The 21,941-nt window shown below is 35.6% G+C and overlaps 1 protein-coding gene across 4 annotated transcripts in view; it reads right to left on the minus strand.

The window, feature by feature from the left end:
* The window catches only part of Fur2 (furin-like protease 2), an 899,016-nt gene that overhangs the window by 30,390 nt on the left and 846,685 nt on the right, over positions 1 to 21,941 (minus strand). For all 4 annotated transcript variants that reach the window (XM_067783582.1, XM_067783583.1, XM_067783580.1 and 1 more), the window contains exons 14-16: positions 19,306 to 19,505; positions 18,731 to 19,009; positions 15,350 to 15,603 (exon numbers count right to left, since the gene is read on the minus strand). In XM_067783582.1, coding sequence (XP_067639683.1) covers positions 15,350 to 15,603; positions 18,731 to 19,009; positions 19,306 to 19,505 — 733 coding nt within the window. The remainder of the gene's footprint in view (positions 1 to 15,349; positions 15,604 to 18,730; positions 19,010 to 19,305; positions 19,506 to 21,941) is intronic.

Consider the following 21,941-nt stretch of genomic DNA (forward strand, 5'->3'; position numbering starts at 1 on the left):
GGGTGTGTTGTATGAGAAAAAAAAAAAAACAGAATGTAAGAGTAAATTTAGTCCTTCAGTGCAGAATAGCTACAGACCAATGTACATCCTTGATATGAGCGAAATCAGACTGAAAATCAAGGCAAAGCATGCCAATGAAAGGAATGGTTTGTTATATGTGTGCTGTCGACAATATATAGACAAGTTATTGAATTTTTATCGAAATTTTATGCAGTTGGTATCGACACCATAGGTTAAGGGGTGGGTTAGGGGCAAGGGGGTATGGGATATACGCGCGGAAGGTATAGGTATGGCTGTCGTAAAAGGCGACTAAAATACCCAATTGGTTGCTCCACCAAATTGTCAACCTCATCTACCGGTGGCGAGAATAGCCTAGAAGGTTCAACTTAGTCATATTAAATCGCTCCCGAGATAGTCGGGGTCATACCTTAATAGAGCTTGTTATCGGAACGTACCAGATCTATAGATATGTGGCAAAGGACCATCAACATCGATAACACTCTTTAAAATCTTCGATGAGTGTGCGTGGCGCTATAACAACCACGACAACAACAACAAAGGTTGTGAAGGAGTAATCGATTTGTTTCTTGCGAGTTATTTGTTTGTAGTCGTAAAATTATCGATCTTTTATTAACAGGTTTTCAATTATTTATCAAAGTCTCCCTGATATAATATCTAAATATTTTCGGTTTCCTATTGAAAATTTATCGGTTTGTTAACACCCGAACATTTCATTATTAAAGAGTTATCTATTTTTTAACGACGATTAACTGTCAAAAAATTACCGACTTGTTATCAAAAAGCTATAGATTTTTTATCAAAAATTTTTCGAAAATGGTGATTTATAATCTAAAAGCGAAAAGAAAAAAGTTTTTCTAGGCGTGGTCACCATTCGGCAGAAGCGAATACTCCGTGAAAGTTTATCTGCCTTGCAGCTGTCGTATGTCATGTATGTATATATGTTCGGGCAACTTGTAGGAGAAATAAAAAGGAGCACAACGCAAATTAGATGAGAAGCTCAAGTTCTGAGATAAAACGCATCAAGTATTTTTTTACCGATTATTTATGGAAAAGTTATCAGAATTTTTCAAAAAGTTATAAACCTCTTTCGAATAGTTATCGATTTGTTTTTTCAATTTGTTGTCGGCGTGTTATCGTTATTTTATAGAAAATAACCTGATTTTTTATTATGATGGAAAAACTGAAAGGAGTTAAAAAACTGGCTGATATTATAGCTTTTTCGACCCTGCCAAAGATGTTTTCAGATATCTTTGTATTTTTAAATAAGATATTATATTCTCCCCGAAGAGATCCGAACTCCAGTCGTCAAATTTCTATAACCGCAGACTTACCTCACAGCCTCACTATTACGATGAAACATCTGTGAATCATCGATAACAAGCCGATAAGAAACCAATAAAAATATGAGTCGATAATAAAACAATAAACTGTCGATATAGGTCAAAAAGCACAAAATTTATTATTTCTGGTAAAAATTTCAGCAGGGGCTCAAATAAGTAAAATTTCTCAAATTAAATTATGGTTTAACTTTAATCGATTTTAATGGGGGAAAAGAATTGTGAGTACCAGGGGTTGAAGTTAACTTCGCTCCGTAAAGCTTTCTGAGTTTGAATATGTATAGAGTAACCAAAATGAATGGCAACCAATTAGGCTATCCCAATTACAAAACCCTGCAATTTTGTTAAACATACATACATATATCCTTAGCGCAAATGATATTATTCATAACACAATTTGGCTACTTGTTCCGTTTTCTGTTTTCGTTATTACTGATATGTATAAAATTATCGCAATCCATCTGAATTATCTCATATTGCCTACTTTTATTGAAAATGCGATGGTAATGATATTTGCCTCTGAAGAAAAGCAATTTATGGCAAAATGATACGAGAATGCCGATTTTCTTGTTAACTTGTCACGCTCAACTGACAAATAAATTGAACTGTGAAATAATTTCAAATGTCTGCGAGTTACGTATGTATGTTTGCATTTAAGTTGAGAAGTTATTCTTGAGTTTTATTTAAATTCATCGTTTTAATATTAACACTTCTCTGAAAATATTTATTGGTTTTTGGTTTCTGTTATTTCGTTCCTTCTAGGGATGTTGCTAATATTCGCTATAGCAAAATCCGAACTTCGACCCCTTCTTTTTTTTTCTATTGGAAACATTTAATTTATGTCTCGTACAATAGTTAAATGCGAATTTAAAAACGAAAAATTTGATTATGGAAAAATTTTAACATAATTTATTCAGTTAAGTTGTGCTCCTTTAAATTTGATATCCAAAATCAATAACGCTTTAATCAAGCATATTGCATAATTAATCTAGATGAAGTGCGATTAGGGCGTATTGAATACCTGTCAAGTTTTTGATTCCTTAAGCCATAGAGCAGGAAAACTATAACCTAGGTAGCATGGCTTCATGCCCGGAAAATGAAATTTAGACGCAATTGAAGAAAAGAGAATACAAGGGTAGAAATAGCACAGCGAGATAATGCTTAATCGAAGTGAGGTGTCATCTTCGGAACCTTAGACGTGAAAAACAGCGCGAGAATAATATATGGCCGCTTTACAGCAGCGATTCCAAGTACCATGCCACCTAACGCGCGTCGTCAGCAGCTACCTAAGTAATCGCATCGATATATATCAAATCTCATAGAATTCGGGTACCATGAACGTCACAATGATATTTGTGATCTTGAAAAGACATTGCTGCCTGAAACACAGAAGAAAGCACGTCGTGATACGCACAAAGTAGTGGATAGACTCGCATGGAGTTTAGCTGGCAGCAGAAAAGACAGATTAAATACTTCTAACAAAAAAAGTAAGGAAGGCTAAGTTCGGGTGTAACCGAACATTACATACTCAGCTGAGAGCTTTGGAGACAAAATAAGGGAAAATCACCATGTAGCAAAATGAACCTACGGTAACCCTGGAATGTATTTGTAAGCGGCATCAAATGGAAGGTATTAACGAGTATTTCAGGAGGGAGGGGGCCGTAGTTCTATAGGTGGACGTTTTCGAGATATCGAAGAAAATGTGGACCAGGGTGACCCAGAACATCATCTGTCGGGTACCGCTAATTTATTTAAATATGTAATACCACGAACAGTATTCCTGCCAAGATTCCATGGGCTTTTGATTTCGCCCTGCAAAACTTGTTCAGTTTCTTCCACTTAATATGGTAGGTGTCACACCCATTTTACAAAGTTTTTTCTAAAGTTATATTTTGCGTCAATAAACCAATCCAATTACCATGTTTCGTCCGTTTTTTCGTATTTGGAATAGAATTATGGCATTTTTTTTCCTTTCGTAATTTTCGATATCGAAAAAGTGGGCGTGGTCATAGTCGGATTTCGGCCATTTTTTATACCAAGATAAAATGAGTTCAGATAAGTATGCAAACTAAGTTTAGTAAAGATATATCGATTTTTGCCAAGTTATCGTGTTAACGGCCGAGCGGAAGGACAGACGGTCGACTGTGTATAAAAACTGGGCGTGGCTTCAGCCGATCTCGCCGCAGTCACCGTCATAGAATCTATGCCCCTACCAAATTTCACATGGATTGGTACATTTTTTTTCGACTAATGGCATTAAAAGTGTTCTAGACAAATTAAATGAAAAAGGCCGGAGCCACGCCCATTTTGAAGTTTTCTTTTATTTTTGTATTTTTTTGCACCATATCATTACTGGAGTTGAATGTTGACATAATTTACTTATATACTGTAAAAAGATTCAATTTTTTTTCAAATTTGAATTATTTTTATTTTTTTAAGTAGGCGCGTTCGTCATCCGATTTTGCTTATTTTTATTTATCGCACATATAGTAGTAGGAGTAAATTTCCTGCCAAGTTTCATCATGATATCTTCAACGACTGCCAAAGTACAGCTTGCAAAACTTTTAAATTACCTTCTTTTAAAAGTGGGCGGTGTCGCGCCCATTGTCCAAAATTTTACTAATTTTCTATTCTGCGTCATAAGGTCAACCCACCTACATCGCTTTATCCGTCTTTGGTAATGAATTATCGCACTTTTTCGGTTTTTCGAAATTTTCAATATCGCGGGCGTGGTTATATGAGATGAGTGCCCAGGAACCTTCGTACAATATCAAAGAAGGTAGTAAATTTTTTAGGAGATATGACTAACATATCACACGCAAATTCAACATGCGACTGAGAAGGCATCTAAACAGATATGGTTGGTAAGGAAGCTGATGGCGAACATCGGAGGATCAACGGAAGGCAAAAGAAAACTGTTGATGGTCATCACCCTATGTACGTTACTGTGCGGCTCCGGGCTTTGGGCAAACACACTTCGTAAGAAAAATCGTTGTACGGTTTTAGCAGGTGAACAGCTAAAGGCAGCGTTCATGTGATAAGCGGAATAATCCACATCGACATATTAGCGCTGAGGAAGATATTATAGGAAACAAAGAAGTAGATGGATCAAGAGCGTATGAAAGTCGTTAGGAAAAAGACCAAAGAATAGGCGTTATGGTTGGGGAAAGAGCAGTATGAAAACGAACAACGAGCCAGATGGACAGCGGTTGTAGCACATAACAGATGTTGTAGCATGCAGCACCAGAAGCTTTGGTGAGGTAAATTACTACGTAGCCCAAGTTCTATTCGGACACGGGTATCTCAAAAAATATTTGCGCAGGTTAGGAGAGGCCGAAGACCCTAAGCACGTTAACGGGAATGCAGACGATGACGATGCTGAACACACATTTTTCAAATGCCCGCGATAGAAATGAAGCGAAAATTGCTCCAAGAAAAAGTCGGCCAAACTTCTATCGATAGTGTTCGTAGAAACCATACTGAGAGCAAAAAAGCGGGACATGAACACAGGAACAGAAGGCCCTTATAAAACGAAAAATATAGAACGCCACCGCAAAGTTATGCAAAAGTGTTCCCGAGGGCGACACTTCTAAATGGGGTGGTTTTTTGATGCACGAAGCTTTTTCCATCTCGAAAAGAACCACCCTCATGGTTATAAATAAACGATTTAAGTACACTTTTATTTATGCAACACATTTCAAGAGACTAAATGATTTATTTAATGTAAATTTCGCTGAAAATGAAATGAAAATATTTTTAAAATTAAAGCAGCTATTAAAAGTAAATTTATTTTCGCATATTAAATTTGAGTGTTTGCCTATTTTAATATGCATCACAAAAGCTTCAGCCAGTGGAATTGCCATGAATATTATCTTTTCTATCTAAATATGTATGATTTACTGAAATGCAAAATATTTAAAGAAACGTTGAATTTTAATTGAATTTTGAATTTTAATGACACATCTACGATGAAGCTCTGCAGTTCTGCCATTAGGCATGAGAAACCTTTTTATCCGTTGTATCAGGAACAACCCTCGTCCAGAAAAATTGTAACTCCTTTTTGCATTGGCAAGTCATTGGACGTGGCGTCCTGCCACACGTACTAAAAAAAGGACTTTGAGAAATACCATATGATTACTCTTACAGCAAGGGCTTCCTGCCGCATACTGCAGACTTTAAAGTCTAATTTTTCCTCCCCATTTCCAGCATTGTAAACTATTTGCCTTGAGAAATATTCACCGAAGGGACTTTATATTTGGCATTGCATCTATATGGGAAATGAAAAAGTGCCTCTCGGATTGATTATCTATACATTACTGGAACAACAGCACTATCCTGTTCCAGTAAAATATAATATTTTGATAACTGTTTTGGAGACTTTATACATTTGTTAATAGAATCCATTGAATATCGCTTAGGTCAAATGCAGTTGATGTATACTGGAACAATTGTTCCTCGTAGTTTTGTAAATATGGTCTTTTTATTTTGTTGCGTTGGCTAAATAGTTGAAAAAGATGAGATTAAACATGTTTCGAATTCTAGCGCAGAGCTGAAAATAGAGCGGAAAATCTAGTTACATCGAGTTCATGTCAAGTTATATTGATGAGTTACGATATCGCATCACTACTAAATCACACAATCATATAGTTCTGGACACGCTAATTACACGTTTCACACATCATACTATTGTTATAATCTCAGAGTCTTACAAAAGCACTTAGATGATATCATAAATATTAAAATGAAATCAGTTTGTAATCAGCGCTGCAAACCGCCTCGAAAATCGAATTGGTTCGGTTCAGTGGTTCGTACCACTGAAACAAAACTTGAACTGGTTCGTGAACCGGTTCACTGCTACCTCTGGACCGCCGAACCAGTTCGGTTCAAGAGGTTCAAACGTTTAATACTAAGTTTTGATAGTATACACAATTTGAAATTCGTCACTTGGGATCTGTGTGCAACCAACCATAGATATGTGCCTACTAAGCATACAAAGAAAATACAGTTATTAAGATCAAATCCATCTATGTATTTATTTATAAAACTTATCAAAACGGTTTGTCGATTATTATAAAATCTAAGGAACGAAAATTGTAGAATGCATGACTATACCTATAGGGAGTATTTACAACGCATATATTCTGCACATAAGAAAGTAGTCGTATTTTTAAGAGAAGAAAAACTATTCAATTAGCTGCTTTCAATACACATATAAAACATACCTACTAAATTTTAGATGCGAGATTACTACACAAACTAAAAGATATTCATGAAAATGTAAATCTCCTCTTTGGTTTTCTTGGGCATTAAGCTTATAAATGTTGATATACGGTTAAGTGAAAAATAATATGGTCTCCTTTTAAAAAGGTATTGTTCCCAAATTATGTTTACTTATTAGTTTTTAATAATTCCAATTTAAAATATCGTTTCAACTATAACACAAACTATATATATAAATAATTCAAAAAGCCTACACAAAGCTCCCAACAATTAATCAAATTTTCATCAGTTTTTAGACTTATTAAAAACTTTAAAAAAATTTCTGAGTGTGCAGTTTTGTAGCCCATCTAACTGTAGTGTAATAATGTGCAAGTTTCAGGACGGGGTTCGCATCTTTAAACGGTTTTATTTAGCTTGAGTTGACAGGCTGCACGGCCGCATGCACGGCCGTTGTGAACGAATCTTGTAATTGAAATTTAAGTAACTTCCTGACATCGAGATATTCGCAAAATTCGCATTTGTGGCCCGATTTGGCTCATATTTGGAACACATAATACATGCAAGAATAGAAGTCGACCCGTGAAAAAAACTGTCGCTAGGTTGCGCATGGATCGAGATATTCACAAAAATCGTATTTGTGGTCCGATTTGGCTCATATTTGGAACACATAATACATGCAAGAATAGAAATCGACCTATCAAAAAAATCGCCGCTAGGTAGCGCAAGGATCGAGATATTCACAAAAATCGTATTTGTGGTCCGATTTGATTAGGTCCATATTTGGAACACATAATATATACATGAATAGAAAGCGACCTATGATGCTCGATTTGGCTCATATTTGGAACAAATATTGCATACAGTCCAGTAGAAGTGACATCAATTGGGCGTGTCATATTTCTATTGATAGGCATAAGTAAAACCAACTGAACCTTAATCAGGTTATGCTACGCCTCATATTTTTAGAAATTTCACGCGCCCAACGCTTTTATTTAATTGTCTGATCAACGCCCTAGATTGATAAGGAATGTGATGACTAGTACCTAGGACCTACATAATTATTTTTTAGCTTTTCGTATTTTTATTATTTCATGTAAGTATTGTTTTCAATAAAACCGTTTAACTTAAAATTTTTTTTTTAATTATTCTATTTTCCATACACCGCATGAACAAAATTTGTTTTTATATGGAAGATATGGGCAACACCCTCGGGGAAAAGTAATACAATTGAATGAGCTTCAAGACTGCGCATTCAGAAATTTTCTAAAAAATGGTAATAAAAAGTTTCGAAAACTGATATGAACTTGATTAATTTAACTTTAAAATTTTTATAATTACACATATGTATGTGGTTTCTGTTATAGTTCGGACTATGTTATAAATGAAAAAATGTTATAAATGAAAAATGCAGAAGCTCTTTCATATACAAAGTTGTTATGTACGGGGTTTGAACTCATTTTTTAAATTTGTTTATTTTTTCACAAGCTTTTGACCATAGGCGCAAACAGTAGACGCTATTACCAAAGAGGATAAATATAAATAGCAGTTTAAAAAAACTAAAAAAAGACGCTTTCATAGCTAACCGAACTTAAAAATAGAAAATAATTTTCAATTAAAAAGAGTTTATATAACAGTAGTAGAAGGTCAAACAATCACTTATAGTTAATCTCGTCAAAATAAAATTATAATAAAATTTAAGTTATTAACAGAATAATTTAATTCAGATTAAAAAGCCAGGCTGGGTGGCTACAGTATACTGCCGAACTTATAAGGCCCTGGATAAAAGGGATGTTTATAGGTTGTCTTAGGCTCAATTACGTACCAGCGTCATGGAGAGAAATCAACATGGTTTTTATCCCCAAGGAAGGGAAAACCTCCCACTCTAAACCAAATGATTATAGGCCTATAAGCTTATCTTCGTTTCTGCTAAAAGTACTCGAAGGCTCCTAGAAGACTACATAAGGAGGAGGATTGAGCCATCGCTTCTTTCGCAAGCTCAACATGCCTATACTAAGGGTATGTCAACTGACACGGCCTTGAACTCACTGGTAACCGTTATCGAAAGGTCACTTGACCTCAAGGAATATACACTGGTGGCATTTCTAGATATAGCGGGTGCCTTCAACAACGTTCTCCCTGAGGCCATCACCTCGGCGCTGGCCGATCTGGGGGTTGACGCCTGTAGGGATATCTACTTTGTAAAATATACTTTAATTTTTTAAATTATTTTTATGTTATATTACTTTTTATCTTATTTCAAAATTAAAATTTTCTAATTAGTTATCTTTAAAATTTTTAAAAAAGTGAATATAATAAATAATAAATAGAATAAATTGATTTAAATATATAGCTCAACTCTATATATTTATGGCGATCCTTCCATCGAACCAAATGAATTTTATAAAAACTATTTTTCGTGTTATTTATTAACAAATTTTCCTTAAAACCCATCCATCCGTGACGACAACATACGACGAATTCATTTAGCAAAATAAAGATCGCGATGATGTGCGCCTGAATTGGAATGTGTGGCCATCGAGTCGAGTCAATACGGAGCTCTTGGTTGTGCCGCAAACGTGTCTTTACCAGTAAATTAAGGAACAGCAAGATCTACCGCCTATGCAATATTCGATGATGTAACACGTCAGTATAGAAGAAACTAGGACATTTCTGGACTAAGAGAACAATGTAAAGAATTTGATGTCAAAGAAAATTATCAGATATATGTATATGACTCGCTTGCGTTCAAATCAATTAACCAACTTTTTGGAATACTTATTTGTTTCACGTGTGCTTGTTGTGCTCTATTGCTCACAACTACTGAAATTGCTAAAGAAGATCTTATCCTTTACTTCGTATTAATTATATTAGCTGTTACAATTTTATGTCCTAATGTATGGACAACGACATTGTCACTTTATATTTGGATTTTAAATTCAATCTCATCATCCATCTCATCATCTCATCCATCTCATCATCTCCATCATTTGGTGAGCTATTTTGTTCAAAATTTAACATTTTTTGAAAAATAGTACATATTTTTCTTTTTTAATAAAGTCCGTTGTCTAAATCTTTCGTTGAACCAATTTATAAACAAAATATTCAATATATATTTTAATACTAATTATTGATAAAATTATTAAATATATACAAAAATTTAATTAATTTTTCTAAATTATAGTTTCGTTAAGTACATTTTAATTAGGTACACTCCTTCTCCAGTTAATTTTTAAAAATATTTATATACAATCATTATCATTTTACAACAACGGCATACAAACTCCACAATACAAATAGATTCATATTTAAATAATAACCTCATTTTCAATTCGAAAATAACACAAAGACTACAAAACAAAGCAATAACTTTGATTTTTAAAATAAAATGAAACAAATTTTTACAATTTTAAAAAATCTCTAAAGGGTTTTTAAAATAATTGTTATCGGCATATTTTGCAAATATCTATTATTTCATATTGAAATTAAAATCATATAAAAACTCAATATTAAACTCATTAACATGACACGAATCATTGACAATTTTATATCACCCTCAAACGAATTAAGGAATCAACTTTTCATTCCTTATCAACAACTTGGACATACATTAAGCAGAGTACAATTATATATTATATATTCTGCATAATACAAGTTTTTAAGTTTTGAGTAATTGTGCACACAAAGTTGCCATCTACTATCATTCAACCTCACTCTATGTTCTTCAAACACATCATTATAAATTACAATATTTAACAAACAGCTTTTAAATTATTTTTAGCCTCAACATCATAGCAATAACATAACCAAATATTAATATACATAAAATATTAATACAATAAGTAAACAATAACAACACCTAAAAATAAACTATCCAGTACATCCAATCATCAAAAGATTGAATACTTACATCAATAACAATATAAAATAAATAAAAATACATTTCTCAAAATTCCGACAGTTAAAAGAAAAAGAAAAAATACCATATATCTACAACACAAAATTCAAACATTTTTCATACTACAACACAAAATTCTTACAGTAATCAATACACTGTAAATTAAAATTAAAATAAAATTTTTTCGTTTCACTCGAGGGGGAGTATATGTAGGGATATCTACTTTGTAAAATATACTTTAATTTTTTAAATTATTTTTATGTTATATTACTTTTTATCTTATTTCAAAATGAAAATTTTCTAATTAGTTATCTTTAAATTTTTCAAAAAATTGAATATAATAAATAATAAATAGAATAAATTGATTTAAATATATAGTTCAACTCTATAACGCGTTCCTGGTGGAGTTTATATAAAATCTGTTTACGCGTAGGCAGATTAGAACTGAGCTAGGTGGATGCGTGATCCGCAGACCGGTCGCCAGAGACACTCCGCAGGGCGGAGTTCTCTCTCCGCTACTTTGGGTGGTTACCGTCAACCAACTACTACGCCTCATGGAGGCAGAAGGTTACCAAGTGATCGCGTATGCAGATGAAATCTGCGTCACCATGCGGGGGAAATTTCCGCAAACTCTTTGCAACCTAATGGAAGGTTTGGAATTCAACCCGCATAAAATCGAGCTTGACCTCTTCACGAGGAGGAACAAAGTACCAAATCTTACACCGCCAAAACGTTCTTAGCGTTTAGCGATCAAGTCAAGTATTTGGGAGTCATTCTGGATAGGAAGCTATTACGGAGTGAATAAAGTGGAGTAATCCAAGAAGGCAGCAGCAGAGCTCTTCACCTGCAAGAGGGCAATTGGCACCTCCTGGGGATTCTCCCCTAAAGTGACCTACTGGATTTATACAGCCATTGTGCCCCCGATTCTTCTTTATGGTGCCTTGGTCTGGTGGCCTGCACTAGCTAAAAGTACCTATCTTAAAATGCTTCAAAAGGTGCAACGGAGTTCGGAGCTCTGCATTACCTGGGCTCTCGGCTCCACTCCAGATTCCGTTACATACATACATGGATACATAGATACATAGATAGATACAGCCCAAGCTAATAAAAGCGTGTTAAAAAGGGCTCCAGTATGCTCTTTCGTAGATGTGCCATGCATCCACTTCTATCGTTAATAAAGGAATGCGTTTTTCGCATTATGTGCAAGGTTTCGAATCTATGGCCATCTAGGGTGGTCACATTCAATTGACCTTATGTCCGTTAACTTTATGTCACACCACCATCACATTATTGCATTCTTAATTGACCTTATGGCCGTTGAGCTTATGTCACCACACCATCACATTAATGCATTGTCATCGGTCCTTAATACGTATGCAAAGTTTCAAATTAATCAGACTGCTAGAAACCGGTGAAAATTAAGCTCAAACATTCCGTTACATAGATACAGGCCAAGCTAATAAAAGCGTGTTAAAAAAGGGCTCCAGTATGCTCTTTCGTAGATGTGCCATGCATCCACTTCTATCGTTAATAAAGGAATGCGTTTTTCGCATTATGTGCAAGGTTTCAAATCTATGGCCATTTCGGGTGGTCATAAGTTCAATTGACCTTATGTCCGTTAACTTTATGTCACCCCACCATCACATTATTGCATTGTCATCGAGCCTTGATACGTGTGCAAAGTTTCAATCAAACTTATGGCCATTCAAAGTGGTAATAAGGCCAATTAACCTTATGGCCGTTGACCTTATGTCACCACACCATCACATTAATGCATTGTCATCGACCCTTGATACGTACGCAAAGTTTCAATCAAACTTATGGCCATTCAAAGGGGTAAAAAGGCGAATTGACCTTACGTCCGTTAACCTTATGTAACCCCACATCACATTATTGCATTGTCATCGAGCCTTGATACGTGTGCAAAGTTTCAATCAAACTTATGGCCATTCAAAGCGGTAATAAGGCCAATTGACCTTATGGCCGTTGACTTTATGTCACCAGACCATCATATTAATGCATTGTCATCGACCCTTGATACGTATGCAAAGTTTCAATCAAACTTATGGCCATTCAAATGGGTAATAAGGCCAATTGACCTTATGGCCGTTGACCTTATGTCACCACACCATCACATTAATGTATTGTTATCGAGCCTTGATATGTGTGCAAAGTTTCAATCAAACTTATGGCCATTCAAAGTGGTATTAAGGCCAATTGACCTTGTGGCCGTTGACCTTATGCCACCACATCATCACATCAATGCATTGTCATCGGTCCTTGATACGTATGCAAAGTTTCAAATTAATCAGATTTCCAGAAACCGGTGAAAATTAAGCTCAAAGATTCCGTTACATACAGGCCAAACTAATAAAAGCGTGTTAATAATAAGAGACGTCACTCGTTACTTGAAGCCATTTGCTAAATGTTTTCTTCGAAGTAGTCGCTGGTTTTTTTTTTGGCGAAATGTGCATAAAATATCGTCAATACATTTTCGTGGGCTTTTCTGTTTATTTTTGCGACTGTATTTAATTAATTAGTTCTCTTTCCAAAAATCACACTTGCATAAGGTGCCTACGTCGCATGGATAAAAATTCAAAAATGTCCCTCAGAAAATATTAGGCATCATTTCTTTTTTATTTCCAGCGAGTTACTCGCCACTGGTAGCGAACTGGTGGCTCTTATTATATTTCTCCTCTTTGTTATTACTATCAAAAGTGACAACTCACGGCGTTGCCATCGAGAAAAAATGTATGCAATTTTATATAAGCGTTGTATTTTCAAGCAAAGTGGTGAATTAAATAAGTTAAGTGATTTTTGTTGAAGATTTATTTTGAAGCGAACCGAACCATCTTTTTGGGTGGGTTTCGGTTCCGTTTTTGGAGTTAAGAAAAAAACGGTTCGGTTCAAAGCCCCAAAATAGCGGGTGGTTCAGCTCATGAACCGGCTCGGTTCGAACCGGTTTGCAGCCCTGTTTGTAATAGATATATTTGAAGTAAAGCACTATATTACATCATAGCATTGGCCATCACATAAGATCGTATTCCATTGCCTTGACTTTAAGGTCACATGACAATAGTCACATCATATGTAGTGTCATCTATAATTTTATAGAAATCCACTACCAATACCCCAAATAAACAATAATAAATAAAAACATTATAACCACACGTATGAACTGACATTTAATAAATTATCTTATATTATATGATTTTTTATTCGATATATTATAACAATACAAAGTCGTGCAACCACATTTTGTTTCCGCTGTGCAACATTTAATTTTTCCTACCGAAACATCGCACACTTAATCTTAACTACTTTTTATGTTAAGAAGTATGATACAGGCTTTTACCGACTAATGTCGTAGAGCGACATCGTTATTTAACCAATTTGCAGAAGTATTTGAATGTTAACTTCCCCGGGTTCAGCAAGCACACTAACCATCAAACGGAGATGTGATGCCTGTACATTTTTAAGTTTTTTAGAAATTCTTCCTATGATACTTCTAAATTGCATAAAGGGCATTACAAATGAAGAATCAAGATTAATAACACCAAATCATGCCATTTCTTGTATGCAATCTTAATATCAGATCATATCATCTGAAATTCATCACAATACTTTGTCATGAGAACATAACATATGGCATTCTGTCACGTCACTCTACCTTCAGATCCTAACATTAAGTACTCTTCAAATCACACCTATGTACGATGTAAATTTTTTAAATTATATAATTAGTTTTTAGATAAATATTTTGTATAGATATTCTGACGGATGTATTGATAATTATAACTGACGTATGTTAAGGAAATTCACGTTCTGCAAAATAGTAAATGGCACAACGTGTTAATAAAAATGTTTTAAAAATAAACTTTACAAACAAGCGATGGTGGCAAATCAATGCAACATACATCAATTTTTTGTTTCTTGCTTTTTTTTCTTCTACAGTAATGGAAGTCATATCAATAATAACGTATGTCAGTTCGAATTTGCATCTAATTTGGAGCTTTGTTTATCAGTATTAAACAGTGCGATTTTACTCAGATCAAAACATGTTCCGCAGATCGATTATACTTCATATGAAGACATCTCATTTTACATATAAAATCATTCCGCATATAAAAACATCTCTTTACATTACATCATCTCGCTTTGTATCACATCTCATTACATCGCAGCATGTACGTTCCATAACTTAATATCACGTGACAAGTCACATAAGCTTTTTACATTTCATCACAACCCATCTAGTTTACTCTGACGCCCCATCATAACTTCAATCAACTTACATATATGAGTTCTTTTATCATATTCAAGCTACTTCGGACCATAGAGGTCAAGTATCGAATCGTGAAAATTCGTAAAGCAAAAGAATGTTAATGAAACTGGGTTTATTTACGAGATTTCATTGCATTTAAAAGTTTGAGTGAATTAAAGGCTTTAAATTATTTCTAATCATAAAATGAGTCATTCAATCTTATAGAGCACTTAATAACCAAACCCAACCCTTCATACGTTGTCACATAACATCGCAGCTCCTTGAATCCGTTACATATCATATAAATTTCAAAATAAATGTGCAACAACGAAATGTGGCAATCATGAACATACCAAAATCACAATTATCATCATATTTAAATAATTTGTCTAGTTACAGTGTAATTCAAATTACCAAATTTTTCTATCATAAGTAGTGATTACCCTCAGGCCCACTTCAATTAGTTCTAAGCAAATAAAATTAAATACTAAGGGTCCCATGTTGTATATATCTAACATGTTGCACATATGTAACAAATTTATATAGAAATCTATGTGAAAATCACTGGCAATGCAAACATTTCATTACATATTAGATGAAGTTCCAACTAACCTGTAACACAGCAAAGATGAGTGCAAATACGGTGACAACCAACAGGCATGCAGCGACCGCAATGGCAGTAATTGTCGTCAGTGGTGAACCAGCACGTGAAAAGAAACCACCAAAGACACCACCATTACCGCCCACAGCATCGTCATCCAATAGCCCGCCATATAAGCCACCATTGTAGGCGCTACCAAATTGCTGTTGTTCAGCAGCAGCAGCAATGCGACGTTTGCCCGCTGGTGAAGCATTAATGCAACCGCCTGCAAAGAGTAAATAATTGAGAAAAGGAACATACATATGAGAAAAAGAGGCAGCTGTAAATATGTATGTATATATGGTAATATCAGTGTGTGCGTTTATGTAAAGCGAGCTTCAAACTGCATACATTAATGAGCTTTAAACATGGGATTGTATACAGTTACTTTCAAAAATTTGGGCACAACTTTTCTGAAGAAATTTTTATATATTTTATAGTTCTTTCTTATGAACAAAGTTTAACCTATTCCTTATTAAAAATGCGCGATAAATTGATTAGCCGACTAGTTCTAATAGTTTGATCAATCGAAAGGCAAGCTTTTTAAGTAATTGCAGTTTCAAAGCAGTGCATAACACGATTACTGCCTTTTCTCAATTTAACTTATTACGAAAGGTATTGATTAAAAAGAAATTTAAATATTTAATTAATCGATTAATCATAAATTTTAGTGCTACCAGAATTTTTTACCGACCAAACGAAAAGACCCCAAATGGGTACCAGGATTTATGTTACAGAATAACACCGTCCTTTTGGCAAATACCAGACGTTTTTTAGGACCCAGCCTTATTTATTCTTTGGGATCTGGCAACTCGGTCACCTCTTGTAGCTGCAGCTTTAACCTAGCGAGCGCAAAATACGAACACAGATCGTGCTCAACCATTTTTTCTTGCAGCTCGCACTTTCCACATTTGCTGTTATTAATGAAGCCGGTACAAGTTAGTTACGGGACGCCAGAAGGCAGTATCCAGTTAGTGTGAATATAATGAGCCTTAAGTCTTCTCTTTGATCAGGTTTCGTGCTATAGGCTAAGGACTTTATGATTTCTAGCACTCTAGCCTTCTTACCAGTTTCGAATTTATCTCTGATAGGACGGACTTTTGTGTGTCGATAACTGCTCCCTTCGCAAACTTCATCCCAATCATTCCCCTCGAAAGAGAACTGGGGGAGAGGATTCACCTTGGGTATTGGACCAGTTACTTTTTTACGCGTGGGTCGAATTTTAGCGGAAAGATTGGTGGGGTATTTTGTCGAGAGCTAAATGTAAGCCGCAAGTTTAAGTTGTCTGATCACTGCAGCGTCTTCCAATCAGATTTTTCCGCGTTTAAGGATGAGGTGGTAATTTAACATCTACTCGGATAGCCAAGCGGCTGTCAAGGCCTTGAACTCAACCATAGTGCGATCGAGGGTGGTCTGCGAGTGCCTGACCTCGCTTGCGATTGCATCCAATGAATTTTATGATTAAGATTTTCTGGGTCCCGGGCCATATTCAAGCGGATCCCTTAGCCCGCATTGGTACAACTGAACTTTGATAAGACGGCCTTTTGTGTGTCGATAACTGCTCTCTCCGCAACCTTCATCGCAATCATTCCCTCCGAGAGAGAAATGGGGGAGCGGATTCACCTTGGGAATTTGACCAGTTACTTTTTTACGCGTGGGACGAATTTTAGCGGAAGGGTTGGTGCGGGTATTTTGTCGAGAGCAAAATGTAAGCCGCAAGTTTAAGTTGTCTGATCACTGCAGCGTCTTCCAATCAAAATTTTCCGCGTTTAAGGAGTTTCAGTGCTACTGCGGCTAGGTAATTTAACATCTACTCGAATAGCCAGACGACTCTCAAAGCTTTGCATTCAACTGTAGGGCAATCGAAGATGGTCTGGGAGTGCCTGATTCGCTTGTGATTGCATCGGATTAATTTATGAATTTTATGATTAAGATTATCTGGGCCCCGGACCATATTTAAGCAGATCTCTTAGCCCGCATCGGTACAACTGAACTGGATGAAGATGGAAGAAGGGTTTTCGGGAATCCACTGACCAACTTTGGTGTGCTATTGCATAGATGGGCCTCGAGTCAGCTCAGTAAGTGTTGGGCGGACACCACTTCTTCCAGGGTAGCAAGATCCTTCTGGCAGGTAGTTGATGTCAAAATGATTGGGTTTTGACAGGACACTGTCTAATGGGAATCCATGCAGTACGTCTCAATATGCTAAAAGCCTTAGGCTGCTGCAGCTGTATGGAGCATGATGAAGTGGAATCATCGACTCACTTTATGCTAGGCGAATTAGGCGAAAGTATTTCGGTCTCTACTTACTTGGGTCTCCGGAGGATTTACCCAAAATTGAGACCGGTCTTGTTCGAAACTATATCGTTGCCTAGCAACCCCTCTCTAAGTAGTTTACGTCACCGTTATTTTATGTGGAATTACAATGACTTACAATGCTGTCAAAGTGAGCTTCTCCTGCTAGGACAGCTACCACTTTACCTAACCTAATCTACTGTTTTATGTTGCTTTTCATGAAAGAAGGATCCCATAGTATATTTTGGGCTTGACGATTGCCGTTAATATCGAATGAGAGACTTAAGGCGATAGGCTTCATGTGCATCCATGCATTTTAGCATCCTCTTGCATATATGTAGTGCCACGGCGGCTTTCTTCGCTCTCTCTTGCTCAAGGAATTTCCACGACAACTTACTATCTAGTATAATTCCTAGATATTTTTTGCTGTATATTTTTTTTGTAGGGTTACCGCTTCAAGCTTAGTTTTAGTCCAATTAGGGACCTTATATTCCCTAGTAAATAGTACTAGATCCTTTTTTACCGTATTGGCGGTTAACATGACATCAGATTCCCAGGCAATTACATAACGAAACTCCTGATCCAACTGAAAGCAGATTGCTGGTAGACATCTGCTTATCATGACTGAAATGTTCTCTGCATACGGCGTGAATTTGTCTCTGTCGAATCTCCTAAGCAATAAGCTGATGACCAGCGTCCACAGCGTTACTGGTCTCGCATAGGCTCAACTGCAACGTAATAACTCTGAAGCTTATTATTAAGCCAATCCAATTTTTTTGTCGCTTCGAGGCATTGTTTGAAAACAGCACTCAAGTCCAAAAAAAAAAAACGACTAGGGCATATTTCTGGTGTACCAGGGCTTCTACGTTAAGAAATAAAAAAAAAAACTTTTTTTCTTTCTTTTGCTTATTTGCTATTAAAAAAAAATAAATAAAACCATTTCTATTGCTATTCACTGTATATGCCAGTGTGACACATTGAATTACTTCAAAATGATGAATATGTCACATGTATGTATGTATATGTACATATGATTGTTTGTTCTTTCATTCACTTACCAGTATCCTTATCACAATGACAGCATGATTGATCCTCTGGTGCCGCATCGGTGGGACAACAGGGCACACATTGATTATTCAATCGATCCAAATGTAAAGGGAAAGCGCACGTTTTGCACGAATATTGGCCAGGACCAGAGCAAGAACGACACGAGTCATGACATGTTTTGCAAGTTTGTGTGGGTGAATCATAATACTGTGAGCCAAGACATTCCATGCAAAGGCCGCCATCAAGCATGAAATGCAACGGGCATGATGTGCAAGCCAAGGGACCAGCGCCTGTATAATGTATGGAAGAAAGGAAAATGAAATAAAAATAATTAAAAAAAAAAGTTAATGCACAAAAATTTAAATAGAAATTTATTCTTGCGACATAAGCTTACAAATCTAATACCAAAGTAAATCAACAGATTTGTAAAATAGAAATTCAACAAACTCAAACACCTCCTAAATGGCATATGCTACAGAGAGTGTATAACTTATGCAACTCACAGCAAGTCACTGAAACTTACAGAATATCACTGCTAAACAGCTTTGTGGCACAAAACAATAAAGCAAAAGTGCATATAACTTACCGTTGCAAGTTTTGCAATAATGATGACACTTTTGACAACCAAACTCAGACTTGTAGAAACCCTCTGGACATTCAGGATGACATTCGCCGCCAGCCAATTGCCAACCGGCCGGACATTGAACGCATTGGTCACGACGTGGTCCACTGCAGGTGTGACAGCTTAGATAACACTTGGCACAGGTGCCACGGTCGCTGTAATAACTGTGGAAGAGAAAAATATAAAATAATAAATAAGTTTAGTAAGAACAAGAGAAATAAACGAGCTGCGAAATAAAAATATATCTCATAAAGTTTCAGCATTATAGTTTCCTAGAAAATAATCCTAAACTGTAAATTTTTAATGTTAGTCATTATCGGCAGCACAAGTACGAGTGGTTACTAACGCTCGGCAACGACTTTAGCGAAATAAATGAGCACAGTGAGTAGCTTGAAATGTGCACAACTTGTCAATATTGTTCTTCGTGCTCTTGTACTTCAAACGCTGTGTTAGCACAACAAGACAGCACACCGTAGACAAAGTTGAAACTATTCACACCCCCACCTTTGTGTTATTTTCAAACTTTTAATGGTGACAAAAATTGTATGTTGTTTTTTGTTTATATTGCTATTGCTTCAACTTTTTACACTGTCTTCAGTTACATGTTTCCCAGTTTGTCGTTTGAAATGTTTGAACAGGTTAAAAAGTGATGGAAGCGTTAATCAGAAGCACTTTTAAATTGTAGGTGATAAAAGAATTTGAGAGAGTTAAAATTTGTTGAAAGAAATGAAAAGATATTTCGTGGAAAACAAGTAGAGAAAATAAGGGATTGTTCTAACTGTGTCAAAGAAGTTACATTTAGGGCTGGTTAGCTCAAAAAAAGTCTCCAGAGATATTTACATCGATCGCTTTTCACAGACGATCCCTCAAGGAGCACTGATAAGTTCCAATTAGCTTATTCAAGGTGGGCGTCAATCTTTCGCACAATACGCTTTTAGTAAGTAATATGCCATAATACAAAGTGTATTACTCGATTCTGAGAGCAGTGTACAGTAGACTGGGATGGCCCCCATACAAAAAAAGAGTTGCTCATGTCCGCCTTTATATTTAAAGAATATGTTGAGAGGGTTTCGGAAAATTTTGTTTTTTTTTTTTTTTGATCCTTCGAAATACAGCCGAAAAGGTTTTTTCGTTGTAACTTGGTTATTTGACGTCCGATTTTTAAAATTGATATGTCATTATTTTGGCCTTGAGAAGCTTCACATTTCCGTTTAATGTCCTTTTAAGCTATGAAGTCGTTTTCACATGATTAGGTCAGCTAACAAAATTTAACCCCCCCCCCCCCCCCCCCTAATGTATGCTTTTTTCCTTACCAAACGAAAGTAATTAAAAATTCAAGAAAATGTTGCTTTGAAACCATATTACTAAAATAATAAACAAAGAAGTTATAGCACTTTCAATATTTATTGCAACTGTTATTTCACCTGATTCTTATTATACTTAGACCTGAAGCTCATGATATTTTTGCATTGAAAAGTTAATAAAGATATGTCAAATATCATGAATAGGGGAAGTCAAAGTAAATAAGTGAGTCAAACCTGTTGTTTCGTATTTATAATAATAACGCTATGCGACAGAATCAACTTTTTTTCTGGGTATTGGACAAGCCCCACTTTTTTGTAGAGATTAAGGATTAAGTAAACAAAGTACTATCTCCGTTTTTCGAACTTAGCCTCCAAAGAATAGATATCGGCTTACGAAGTTCGAAATTCTACATTTCGAAATTCATTTTATTTTTTTGTTAACGCGTTCAGCAAATTGAAAAAGTAAAAATGTGGCGTGGTCCGCTCCTTTCCCTTATTTGAAGGGCTGAATTCTTTTTTTGAGAAATTTAGTATAACAGCTTTTATACGAGGTGAAAAGTCAGACTATGACTTCTGAATACAGTCAGACTCTGAAATGTAGAATTTCGAGCTTCGTACTTCGGAAGCCGATATCTATTTTTTGGAGGCTAAGTTCGAAAAACGGAGATAGTACTTTGTTTACTTAATCCTTAATCTCTACAAAAAAGTGGGGCTTGTCCAATACCCAGAAAAAAAGTTGATTCTGTCGCATAGCGTTATTATTATAAATACGAAACAACAGGTTTGACTCACTTATTTACTTTGACTTCCCCTATTCATGATATTTGACATATCTTTATTAACTTTTCAATGCAAAAATATCATGAGCTTCAGGTCTAAGTATAATAAGAATCAGGTGAAATAACAGTTGCAATAAATATTGAAAGTGCTATAACTTCTTTGTTTATTATTTTTATACTCAGTTGAGCAGAGCTCACAGAGTATATTAAGTTTGATTGGATAACGGTTGGTTGTACATATATAAAGGAATCGAGATAGATATAGACTTCCACATATCAAAATAATCAGGATCGAAAAAAAATTTGATTGAGCCATGTCCGTCCGTCCGTCCGTCCGTCCGTCCCTTAACACGATAACTTGAGTAAATTTTGAGGTATATCGATGAAATTTGGTATGTAGGTTCCTGAGCACTCATCTCAGATCGCTATTTAAAATGAACGATAACGGACTATAACCACGCCCACTTTTTCGATATCGAAAATTTCGAAAAATCGAAAAGTGCGATAGTTCATTACA

The sequence above is a fragment of the Eurosta solidaginis genome, chromosome 4, assembly GCF_040869045.1.
Source record: "Eurosta solidaginis isolate ZX-2024a chromosome 4, ASM4086904v1, whole genome shotgun sequence".
Taxonomy (NCBI): domain Eukaryota; kingdom Metazoa; phylum Arthropoda; class Insecta; order Diptera; family Tephritidae; genus Eurosta; species Eurosta solidaginis.